Genomic DNA, 12,404 nt, shown 5'->3' with positions numbered 1-12,404 from the left:
TTGCAGACAACCTTCTTACCAACATCTGCACAGACTAAGAGCAGATCATGCAGACCTAAAACAAGGCTGCAGTGCATCTGTTTTGGCAAAAACAGATCTGCTGCAGATCTGTTGCAGATCTGCCCGTTTCGTACGGGGCCATACATTTTATATTTAGTGCCATACATTTAATATTTAGTGCCACACATTAAATATTTAGTGCCATACATTTAATATTTAGTGCCATACATTTAATATTTAGTGCCATACATTTAATATTTAGTGCCATACATTTAATATTTAGTGCCTACACACATTTAATATTTAGTGCCTACACACATTAAATATTTAGTGCCTACACACATTAAATATTGAGTGCTATGCATTTAATATTTAGTGCCATACATTTAATATCTAGTGCTATGCATTTAATATTTAGTGCCATACATTTAATATTTAGTGCCATACATTTAATATTTAGTGCCATACATTTAATATTTAGTGCCATACATTAAATATTCAGTGCCACACATTAAATATTCAGTGCCACACATTTAATATTTAGTGCCATACATTAAATATTTAGTGCCACACATTTAATATTTAGTGCCATACATTTAATATTTAGTGCCATACATTTAATATTTAGTGCCACACATTTAATATTTAGTGCCATACATTTAATATCTAGTGCTATGCATTTAATATTTAGTGCCATACATTTCATATTTAGTGCCATACATTTAATATTTAGTGCCATACATTTAATATTTAGTGCCATACATTTAATATTTAGTGCCACACATTTAATATTTAGTGCCATACATTTAATATTTAGTGCCATACATTTAATATTCAGTGCCACACATTTAATATTGAGTGCCACACATTAAATATTGAGTGCCACACATTAAATATTTAGTGCCACACATTTACTAATAATAATGATAATAATAATAATAATAATAATAATAATAATATCTTTATTTAGCCTGATTTAAAAAACCGATCAGCTGGACACGATAGAACAGCTGGTATGAACCGGTGATCAGCAATACAAAATCTATAAAAATCTAATTAAAATCTATGCTAAAATCTGCGATTGAGAGCCTAAAAGTATAAATATAAGAAAAGAGAAAATTAAGTATAATATATACATACATACACAGAAACAAGAAAACCCCGCGTCCACAAAACATATATATCCATTGTATATACGAGGGCTCAAAAAAGAAAAAGAAAACAAAACAGAAACATTAGGTTACAAGATATATCCAAATAAAATACTTAAAAAGCTTGTTTTTAAAAATGGAAAAAAAGCTAAGTTCACTCAAATCCTAAGGCAAATCACTCCAATCCTTAGCAGCAGCAAACTTAAATGATAGGCCCCATTTTGGAAGATGTTTTTGGTATGTTCAGTAATGTCATATCTCTCAGCGATCTATTATGCAATTCCGATCTTTTCACTAGGTAATTTTTTAGATGATTTGGGCATGTTATATTATTATAATGATTTTGTAAACTAATTGAAGTCTTAAAAAACTCTGCCTACCAGATAAAGTTAAAAGAACTAACTTAGTACGCATATCCTGAGTGCAAGTTTTGCGATCACTTGATAAAATGATACACATTGCCTGATTCGATCTTAAGGCAATCTAACGAAGTGCTGTGCATTCCGCTTCCCACAGTCTCCCCAAACTATGCTCCCATAATCTAATATTGGTAGAACAGTCTGTTTGTATATTCTTAAAAGTACATTTCTATTTAAATACTTATGAAATCCTATTCTAAGCATCTTAAGTTTTGGATAAATTTTAGAAGATATGAAAGAAACATGCTTGCTCCAATTAAGACAATTATCGATATTCACTTCTAAGTACTTAGACCCCCTGATCATGAAGTTACAGTATCTTTTCCCTAACAAAAATTTAACATATTAATTATTTTATTCTCTACTTTCACATCCCCATAATACTTTGCCTCTTTGGGGGGTAACCAGAGGGTAAATACCCACTTATTTTGCTGAAGGCTGATCAGACAATGTTGATAATAACCTTTTTTGGTATCCAAAGATAAAATGAAGAAGTGAAAAACAGAAAAAGATAGAAGCTTGAAGACGTTTAAGGTGAATTTTGAACATTATTTTGTAAGTCAATACATTTTCTGTAAGACCAAAACTCTTGATGATTGTACACGCAAAAATAAATTGATAAGCTGATAATCAGCATTTTACAGGTAAAAGTAGGTATAGTATAAATTCAATTGTTCTATTTCACTATGACGTGACATCAAAACAATCTAATGTTTAAATGCAAAGGATCATGCCCTTCGGAGGGGGTCTGAAATCAACGCAAATTCACCGAAAATTGTTCTAAAATTCGATCAATCCACGAAGAGAAGTAGAATAGGCCAGCAAACGCTCAGAATGTTTCTTGGTGCATATTAACACATATTATATCTGAAAAGCAGGCCATTTTAGATGAAGCTGTTTTGCTAGGAGCAAATTTTGGGTCAGGGTTAGGGCAATTCAATTTGGCAATTCTATCCCCCACATAAACAAGCAGTGACGTCACAGTGATTCAGAAATAGGGCAATTTATAGAAATTTATCTTTTTCAGGCTAATGAGAAAAAACCTCCAAGGAATGGGAAAACTAAAAATGAGTTTGGTTCTGGAGATGGTGGGAGATGGATGCAAGTTGCTTTTGGTGGTCACCTCTATCACTGTTATTTGTTTGTATGAGTTTATAATTGTTTCTTTGTTTCTTTAATGTTTAACTTGTTTGTCTAATATATGCATATATTTCAGTTTGTTTGTTTATTTAGCTCTTTTATTGCTTGTCTGCCTGCTTGCCTGCTTGCTTGCCTGCCTGCTTGCCTGCTTAATTGCCTGCTTGCCTGCTTGCCTGCTTGCCTGCTTGCCTGCTTGCCTGCTTGCATGGTTTAGACTATTATCTTCTAACATTTTTTTCATATCCTGTTGCTTTGTTTTTGAAAGTTTTCCGTTTGTAGTTAAAAATTAAAAGCAATCAAAATGAATAATATAAGTTAAAATATATTCATAATAAAATAACTATAAAAATATATGCTTGAACAAAAAAAAAAATAAATAAATAAAAATATAAAAATATAAGTATGAACAAATATTCGTGAAAACTACATAAAAAAGGCTTGCCTAAATCAGTATGCCTTCAACTTCTTTTTAAATTCCTTCAAAGATGTCCATAATAAAGGTATAGGTATATATAGGTTATATAGCAGCCGCATTGGATTTAAATTGGTTTTGTGAGAAGTATTAAGGATTAAGTAGAATAAATTTGATGCATTTAGTGTCTTTACTGACTATCTTTTAGTGTGCGTGTTTTCAGATTAAATCACTGGCAATGACATATATCAATAGAAAGTCAGGTAATCTTATTTGATTTTTTTACCCTATTTGAATCTAGTGATATAATCTTGTTATCTAATTATATTTATAAAACATATTCTACCTATAAGTTTAATAATTATCTTTTTTATTATTTTAGAAATTCAAGAAAAAGCAATGATATGTCAAGAAACTACCACCAAAGTGATTGTGGATTTAAAGGCTACTCTGAAGATGTGAGTAAACAATAATGCGGTTTCTTTTTTTTACAATGCTGTTGTTATTGCTGCTGCTTCTGATATTGCTGTTAGCTTATTATAACTTCATATTCATCTTACAGGGAACCCCTGGCGGGCAGTACCACAGACAAGCTTGATTTGGACCTCACCCTTCCCCACCACTCCACAAGTAAGTCTAGTCTACATGGGTGTTGTTGGTTCGACCTTTCTATGAAACATTACCACACAAGAATGCACCTCCGAATGGTTCAAGAACAATAATGTGCAATGGTTGGTTAATGGAGTCAGGTTTTGGTCAGATCGTAAGTTATATATCTCGATTATTAATTTCTTCATTGCTGGGGTAATTTAACAATAATTAGATACCAAATTTTAGCAATATAAAAATAGAAATAGCTATTACATAATCATAATAGATAGTTAAATAGTTATCATAATTATAGCAATTTCAGTAAGTTTAGATGTGAAGATGTGCCGATCAAAGACGTCGTAAAAAAAGGGCAATGACACCCAATAGGTCACCTCGAAGCAATAAGGAGACAATAAGGCTGCGGCTAGGAAGTATGAAACGACTGAAATGAATGAAAGTTAAATGCATGAGTAAACAGAAATTCACGAGTTCATGAAAGGGCTGAAAGGGAACAAAGCGAAATCAGCCATGAATCCAAAGTAGCCTTGTTGGGAAAGGCAAACGTAGTAAATATTAGCTAAAAAGACGATTGTAAAAAAAGGCGATGGCGCCCAATAGGTCACCTCGAAGCAAGCAAAAGAGTTTGTTTCAAGGGATTTATTGCGGCTTCAAACCCGGTATTTTCGATTGGAACCAAAAAAATTGTAGAAGCAGTTGCGCCGACATTGCTGTTGGCCAAACTGTGACTTAGAGAGAGGCGTAGCTTTGCAGCGAATGCCTTGCCAAAGAATGCCGCGCAGGTTGCCCGTCCTTGGGTTAATATAAGCCAATTGGATTTCGGGCATGCCGGCCATACCTTCTGGGACATAACGATAATAAGGATGCGTATTATTTGGTTGGTTAATTGAGTCAGGCTTTGGTCAGATCGTAATTTATATATTTAGAACATTAATTTCTTCATTGTCGGAGTTCATTATTTACAATTACTAGATACCACATATTAGTAATGTAAAAAAAAAGAAATAATCATAACATATATTTATGAAAGGGCTGAAATAGAACAAAGTGAAATCAGCCATGAATCCAAACTGGCCTTGCTTGGGAAGACCAAAGTTGTAAATACTAGCTACAAAGACGTTTGTCAAAAAGGGCAAGGGCAAACAGACTTTCTGTTGTGGAGAGGCGTAAATTTGCAACAAATGCCTCGCCTAAGAACGCCGCTCCGGTTGCCTGGCCTTGGGGATACTATAAGCCTCTTGGATTTCGGGCATGCCGGCCATGCGTTCGGGGAGATTTGAGACAATAAGGCTGAGGCTACGAAGTATGAAACGACTGAAATGAATGAAAGTTAAATGCATGAGTAAACAGAAATTAACGAGTTCATGAAAGGGCTGAAAGGGAACAAAGCGAAATTAGCCATGACTCCAAAGTAGCCTTGTTGGGAAAGGCAAACGTAGTAAATATTAGCTAAAAAGACGATTGTAAAAAAAGGCAATGGCGCCCAATAGGTCACCTCGAAGCAAGCACAAGAGTTTGTTTCAAGGGATTTATTGCGGCTTCAAACCCGGTATTTTCGATTGGAACCAAAAAAATTGTAGAAACAGTTGCGCCGACATTGCCGTTGGCCAAACTGTGACTTAGAGAGAGGCGTAGCTTTGCAGCGAATGCCTTGCCAAAGAATGCCGCGCAGGTTGCCCGTCCTTGGGTTAACATAAGCCAATTGGATTTCGGGCATGCCGGCCATACCTTCTGGGACATAACGATAATAAGGATGCGTATTATTTGGTTGGTTAATTGAGTCAGGCTTTGGTCAGATCGTAATTTATATATTTAGAACATTAATTTCTTCATTGTCGGAGTTCATTATTTACAATTACTAGATACCACATATTAGTAATGTAAAAAAAAGAAATAATCATAACATATATTTATGAAAGGGCTGAAATAGAACAAAGTGAAATCAGCCATGAATCCAAACTGGCCTTGCTTGGGAAGACCAAAGTTGTAAATACTAGCTACAAAGACGTTTGTCAACAAGGGCAAGGGCAAACAGACTTTCTGTCGTGGAGAGGCGTAAATTTGCAACAAATGCCTCGCCTAAGAACGCCGCTCCGGTTGCCTGGCCTTGGGGATACTATAAGCCTCTTGGATTTCGGGCATGCCGGCCATGCGTTCGGGGAGATTTGAGACAATAAGGCTGCGGCTACGAAGTATGAAACGACTGAAATGAATGAAAGTTAAATGCATGAGTAAACAGAAATTCACGAGTTCATGAAAGGGCTGAAAGGGAACAAAGCGAAATCAGCCATGAATCCAAAGTAGCCTTGTTGGGAAAGGCAAACGTAGTAAATATTAGCTGAAAAGACGATTGTAAAAAAAGGCAACGGCGCCCAATAGGTCACTTCGAAGCGAGCACAAGAGTTTGTTTCGAGGGATTTATTGCGGCTTCAAACCACGAGTTTCAACAGGAACCAAATAAAGTTAAGAAGCGGTTGCGCCGACATCGCCGTTGGCTAAACTGTGACTTTCTGTCGTGGAGAGGCCTAGCTTTGCAGCGAATGCCTCGCCGAAGGACGCCGCCCCGGTTGCCGGGCCTTGGGGATAGTTTATGCCTTTCTTTCGGGCATGCTGTCGCTGCGTTCAGGGAGACGTCGTGAAAGACGTGGCAAAGAAGGTTAGCCACTACGGCAGTTAGGTAGGAAGGCAATTAGGCAGTGAAGGAAGGAAACATGTAGGGAATACTCAAGCATGGAATAACCAAGGTGGGAAGAAGCCATGGAAGAAAGAAACCAAGGAGAGAAGAAACCAAGGAATCAAGGAATCATGAAGGCGAGGAATCTACAAAGCAAGGAACCAAGGAACCAAATGACCAAGGAGGCATTCGATAAGTAAGTCTATCATTTTTTCCTTCTACCTATTATCGACCAGTATTTTCATCTTTCGTTAACCCTCGGAACATTATTCTTTTAAACCTTCATGACATATATTTTGTCATAAAAATATTCATCATTGTTCTACAACACATAGAGTCCAAATGGGCGTTTTTAGGGTCAAGCTTGTTTCACAACATTAACCATACAAGAACATGTTTTGGTCAGATCGTAAGTTATTCATTTTAATCGTTGATTTCTTCATCGTCGGAGTAATTTAAGTTTAAGTAATTAAGTTCGTTAAGGAATTTAAGTAAGTTAAGTTAATAAATACAACGCATTTTGCTATTTTTGAATTCGGTAAACCTTGTTTTATTATTCTAATTCTTATCTTTGTACTTCTTTGTACTTCTATGTACTTCTTTTTTGTTTCTTACCACATGTAACTAAAACTGTAACGTCCATAATCGATCCACAAGATACTTAGTGAACTGCGATTTTTTCCAATCCCCATAATGAAACCTCAGCACGACATTAACAAACTTTAACTGAGTAGCAAATATATTTTCTAGCGTATTCGATGGATACGATGTCTATTGAAATGTTATTTATCTGCGCATTGTAAATGAGAAAGTGTAGTATCTTTCAAAAGCGTTTTCGATGGATACGATGTATATTTAACCGTTATTTATTGCGAACGATATAAATGAAAAAGTGTACACTATTGCCAAGGCATATTCGAAAGATATATTACAAAAATATGTCGTACTGTTATTCAATAACTGTGCAATATATAATTGAAGACGTTTACTGTCTTATTTTAACATATTCGAAAGATACGATGTATAATAAACGGTTCTTTAAGATGAAATGGTATCATGAAATGTACAGCATATTCGACCGATTCGATGTACTTCTTTTTTTTTTTCCTTTTTTTTTTTTTGTTGTTGTTGTTGTTTCGCACGGCATGTAACTTAAGTTGTAAGGTCCATATTCGATTCATAAGATACTTAGCGAACTGCGATTTTTTCAATTTCCCAATTTTGAAACCTGCGCACGACATTAACAAACTATAACTGAGTTACAAATATATGTATGAGGATATTCGTAGGATACGACGATTTAGTTGCGCATTGTAAATAAGGAGGTGCAGTTTCTTTCAAAAATATATTCGATGGATAAGATGTATATTTATCTGCTATTTAGTGCGAATGATTTAAATGAAGAAGAGTACACTCCTGCCAAGGCATATTCGAAAGATATATTCGAAAAAGATAATAAACTGTTATTCAGTAATTGTGTATTATATAAATGAAGAGGCTTAACGTCTTCTTGAAGCATATTCCAAGGATACGATGTATATTAAACTGTTTTTTAGATGGACATGGTATTATGATTTGCTACAGCATATTCGACCCATTCGATGTACTACTTTTTGTTTTGTTTCGCACGACACGTAACTAAAACTGTAACGTCCATATGCGATCCACGAGATAATTGGTAAACTGCGATATTTTCCATTCCCCATTATGAAACCTGCGCACGACATTAACAAACTTTAACTTAGTTACAAATACATGTATTAGCATATTCGAAGAATACGATGAATATTGAAGTGTTATTTAGTTGCGCATTGTAAATAAGAAGGTGAAGCATCTTTCAACAATGTATTCGATAGATACGATGTATATTATGTTATTTAATTGTGCATGGAATATATGGAGATCTGTACATTTTCGCAATACATCTTCTGATGGTCACGATGTATGCTGTTTTGTACTGGCATATTCGAAAAAATAGATATTGAACTCTTATTTAGTTGTGCAGGATTCATATGAAGAAGTGTACTGTCTTGCGCATATTCGATGGCTACGAAGTATTCTGAGCCTTAATTTCTTGCGAATGATATAAATGAAGAAGGGGACCGTCTTGCAACTGCATATTGTTGAATGTTATTTAATTGCGCATTACAAATGAAGAAGTGTAGTATCTTTCAGCAGCTTGGTATTCGATGGATATATATCGTAATTTAATTTAATTGCGGATGATATAAACGCAGAGGTGCACTGTCTTCCAACAGCATATGCGATTGTTACGATGTATATTGAACTTCTATGAAATTGCGATTATATAAATGAAGGAGTGTACTTTTTTTGCAATAACATATTGTGATGGTCACGATGCATACTGCTTTGTACTGGTGTATTCCAAGGATACGATGGACATTGTATTTTTAGTTGCGCATTGCGAATGAAGAAATGTACTCTCTTGTGCTAGCACATTCGAAGGATGCGATGTATAACGAAATGTTATTTACTTGGGCATGGTATCAATGAATAACTGTATTATAATATGATTAAGGATTTTCACATTTTATAAGAGGGGTTTAAAAAAATAAATGCCTTTGGTATATTTTGCCTTGGGTACTGTCTTGCGCATATTCGATGGCTACGATGTATACTGAGCCTTAATTTCTTGCGAATGATATAAATGAAGAAGGGGACCGTCTTGCAACTGCATATTATTGAATGTTATTTAATTGCGCATTATAAATGAAGAAGTGTAGTATCTTTCAAGAGCGTGGTATTCGATGGATACTATATATATGGTAATGTAATTTAATTGCGGATGATATAAACGACGAGGTTGCACGGTCTTCTAACAGCATATGCGATTGTTACGATGTATATAGAACTTCTATTTATAGCGAATATATAAATGAAGGAGTGTACATTTTTTTGCAATAACATATTGTGATGGTCACGATGCATACTGCTTTGTACTGGTGTATTCCAAGGAAACGATGGACATTGTATTTTTAGTTGCGCATTGCGAATGAAGATATGTACTCTCTTGTGCTAGCACATTCGAAGGATGCGATGTATAACGAAATATTATTTACTTGGGCATGGTATCAATGAATAACTGTATTATAATATGATTAAGGATTTTCACATTTTATAAGAGGGGTATAAAAAAATAAATGCCTTTGGTATGTTTTGCCTTTGGCACTGTCTTGCGCATATTCGATGGCTACGATGTATACTGAGCCTTAATTTCCTGCGAATGATATAAATGAAGAAGGGGACCGTCTTGCAACTGCATATTATTGAATGTTATTTAATTGCGCATTATAAATGAAGAAGTGTAGTATCTTTCAAGAGCGTGGTATTCGATGGATACTATATATATCGTAATGTAATTTAATTGCGGATGATATAAACGACGAGGTTGCACGGTCTTCCAACAGCATATGCGATTGTTACGATGTATATAGAACTTCTATTTATAGCGAATATATAAATGAAGACGTGTACTTTTTTTGCAATAACATATTGTGATGGTCACGATGCATACTGTTTTGTACTGGTATATTCCAAGGATACGATGGACATTGTATTTTTAGTTGCGCATTGCGAATGAAGAAATGTACTCTCTTGTGCTAGCACATTCGAATGATACGATGTATACCGAAATGTTATTTACTTGGGCATGGTATCGATGAATAACTGTATTATGTGATTTAGCATTTTCACATTTTATAAGAGGGGTATAAGAAATTAAATGCCTTTGGTATGTTTAGCTTTATGATTATTTAATACAAAGTTACTTCGCAGTTTTTTGGAACAATTTATAATTTTTTTATTTTGAATTTCAACACTTATTTTCATTTTGGACAAATTGAGCAGGTTCGAGAGAATGGACTGGAAAAATGGAAGAAATAGAATATGATAGATGCGTTTCGCGTTTTTACTGACTATCTTTAAGCGTGTGTTTTTCAGAATAAAGCCTTGCCAATGATAGTTATCAACAAAAACGTTAGGTACTGCTCTTTGATAAATTCATTCTTGTTTGAAATTCATCAAGACTCATCTATCTTACCCATAGCTTAAAGTATATATTTTATCATTTTATAAGTCAAGGAAAACTAACCAGTGAAGTGTCAGCCAAGCACTACAAAGTAACCATAGATTTGAAGCCTTATTCTGAAGATGTAAGTAAACAATAATGCTGTTTCTGATTTTTAGAATGTTGCTTTTATCATTGTTACTGTTGCTGTTGTTGTCGTCATACTATATATGACAGGAATAAAATAATAGTTTCATTCTATCCATTCTAATAATAACATCATATTCATCTGACAGGGAACCCCTGGACAGTACCACAGCCAAGCTAGATGCATGTGTGTCTCGGTTTAATGTGCATTCCTTTTAAATGTCTGTTTCAGTTTAATTTCTGTTTCTGTTCCACGTGCGTATCTATTTTGTGTGAGGTTTGCCTATCAGTCGGTTTTTTCTGTCTTTGTGTAAGTGGCGTGCCCGTTACGAAGAACGGTAGCCTCCACGTGGCGTAGCGGGGAAGTAATTGCCAGGGTAACCTGCCAGTAAGATCGATTTGAATTGGCTGTTTCATAATACTCCAAAATTCATACAAGATAGAAGAAGGATTTAAATAAAATCCTAAGACTATTGTGGTTTGATATTGATTTACTGGTATGGTATACATGGCCATTATTACGAATAACCGTTCAACTATATTTAATATTTACTAGCACTCTCGTAGATCTTAAGTAAGATATTTTATAGATTTGAGATATTTAAAATTTTATATATTAATGTTAATATGGATTTTATTGATAACTGTTATATTTTCTTTTTTTATTATTACTTTGTGTTCTCAATTAGTATATTCATGCTAAAGTGTATTGACACGTGAATAAAGATTATTATTATTATTAATAAAAGATATATATTTACCTGATATTTTGTTGCGCACAAACTGTTTGTAAGACTACACGGTCTTGTCTTTTAAATGTGCACGGCAAGGTCCATCCACTGTGCTCTTCAGATCACATTGAAATATTCATGCTGAAATATTGTAGGTACTTATCTTAAATCACATTTATTCATAATTCAAATGCATCAATATTACAATAATATTAATCATTATACTTAGGATGATACAAAAACAATAAGCAATGCAGTAACCGCAAAAAGCAAAAGTCTCTAGTGTATTCTGACGGTCTCTCTACCTTTACTTCATTCACTTTAATGAGGGTTCTCGAAAAACTTGTAAGGGACAGGTGAATTAGGGTTAGGGCTAGGGTTAGAGGGGGAGGGGGAGGGGGAGGGGGAGGACTGGTGCAAATGGGGGAGGGTCATTATTTTTCATGCAGGCTAAAAGGGAGGGACAGAAAGAATTGTGCAAGTCTTAAGGGGAGGGCCAAAGCTTTTTGTGCATAAAAATAAGGCGAAAAGAAATGTAAAAAAAAGAATTATGCTGTGACTGCATGAAGCTGATCGGGGCGTTAAGAGCTATCTAGAACACTTAAAATTGCTTGAACAGAAGAAAGAAAAAAGAAAGGAAGACAAAACTGAAAAGAAATCTGCAGAGGCAAGAAAAAAGTATGAAAACTACAACAGGATTGCGATGCTTGATGATGGCTCTTTAAGAAAACAAACTGTAGCTGTCCTAGATAAACATTTTAAAGTTACATCAACTGCAGTGCCGTGGTGAAAGCAAAATAGACGGGACAACTACAGAGCCTGGCAGTGACACTAACACTGATGGGAGTGCAGAATCTGGATTATCTTCTGATGAGGATTGCGAGGAAGAACAAATATTTGCTGAACTTTGTTCAGATACAGATGACACAGTAGAGTTTGATAGTAGAATGGCAACTACTGTCACTCAGTGACAACAAGATTGGAAAGATGAGCAACTCGTTTACTGCTATATTAAAAACAAGGCCATCTATGGCAAGGCAATGGTAGCAATATTTAATACACAAATAAAATATGTCATCCACGAATACAATATT

General features: G+C 34.9%; 1 protein-coding gene and 1 long non-coding RNA gene across 2 annotated transcripts; both read left to right on the top strand.

The window, feature by feature from the left end:
- The first annotated feature begins 2,098 nt into the window (after positions 1 to 2,098).
- LOC148909898 (uncharacterized) lies at positions 2,099 to 3,844 on the top strand. Its single transcript, XM_089033306.1, has 5 exons — positions 2,099 to 2,104; positions 2,598 to 2,714; positions 3,331 to 3,385; positions 3,505 to 3,580; positions 3,685 to 3,844. Exons 2-5 carry the CDS (start codon positions 2,670 to 2,672, stop codon positions 3,842 to 3,844), a joined length of 336 nt encoding a protein of 111 aa, XP_088889432.1. The 5' UTR covers positions 2,099 to 2,104; positions 2,598 to 2,669.
- A 2,084-nt stretch (positions 3,845 to 5,928) lies between these two features.
- On the top strand, positions 5,929 to 10,889 carry LOC148909897 (uncharacterized). Its single transcript, XR_016120302.1, has 3 exons — positions 5,929 to 6,601; positions 10,502 to 10,577; positions 10,729 to 10,889. It is a non-coding gene; the product is annotated as an uncharacterized LOC148909897 (long non-coding RNA).
- The last annotated feature ends 1,515 nt before the right edge of the window (positions 10,890 to 12,404 follow it).

The sequence above is a fragment of the Actinia tenebrosa genome, unplaced genomic scaffold (assembly GCF_029948245.1).
Source record: "Actinia tenebrosa isolate PJP-AT-01 unplaced genomic scaffold, QUT_ActTen_1.0 PGA_scaffold1__47_contigs__length_23844297, whole genome shotgun sequence".
In the NCBI taxonomy this organism is placed as follows: domain Eukaryota; kingdom Metazoa; phylum Cnidaria; class Anthozoa; order Actiniaria; family Actiniidae; genus Actinia; species Actinia tenebrosa.
The sequence above is the reverse complement of the archived record's forward strand: the minus strand, read 5'-3'. Positions and strand labels throughout refer to the sequence as shown.

Bases quoted from the DNA above. Each gene is read 5' to 3' on its own strand.
- LOC148909898 (XM_089033306.1), top strand. From the start codon at position 2,670: ATGCAAGTTGCTTTTGGTGGTCACCTCTATCACTGTTATTTGTTT. The intron at 2,715-3,330 runs GTATGAGTTTAT...ACTATCTTTTAG, and splicing joins TCTATCACTGTTATTTGTTT to TGTGCGTGTTTTCAGATTAA. The intron at 3,386-3,504 runs GTAATCTTATTT...TTATTATTTTAG, and splicing joins ATATATCAATAGAAAGTCAG to AAATTCAAGAAAAAGCAATG.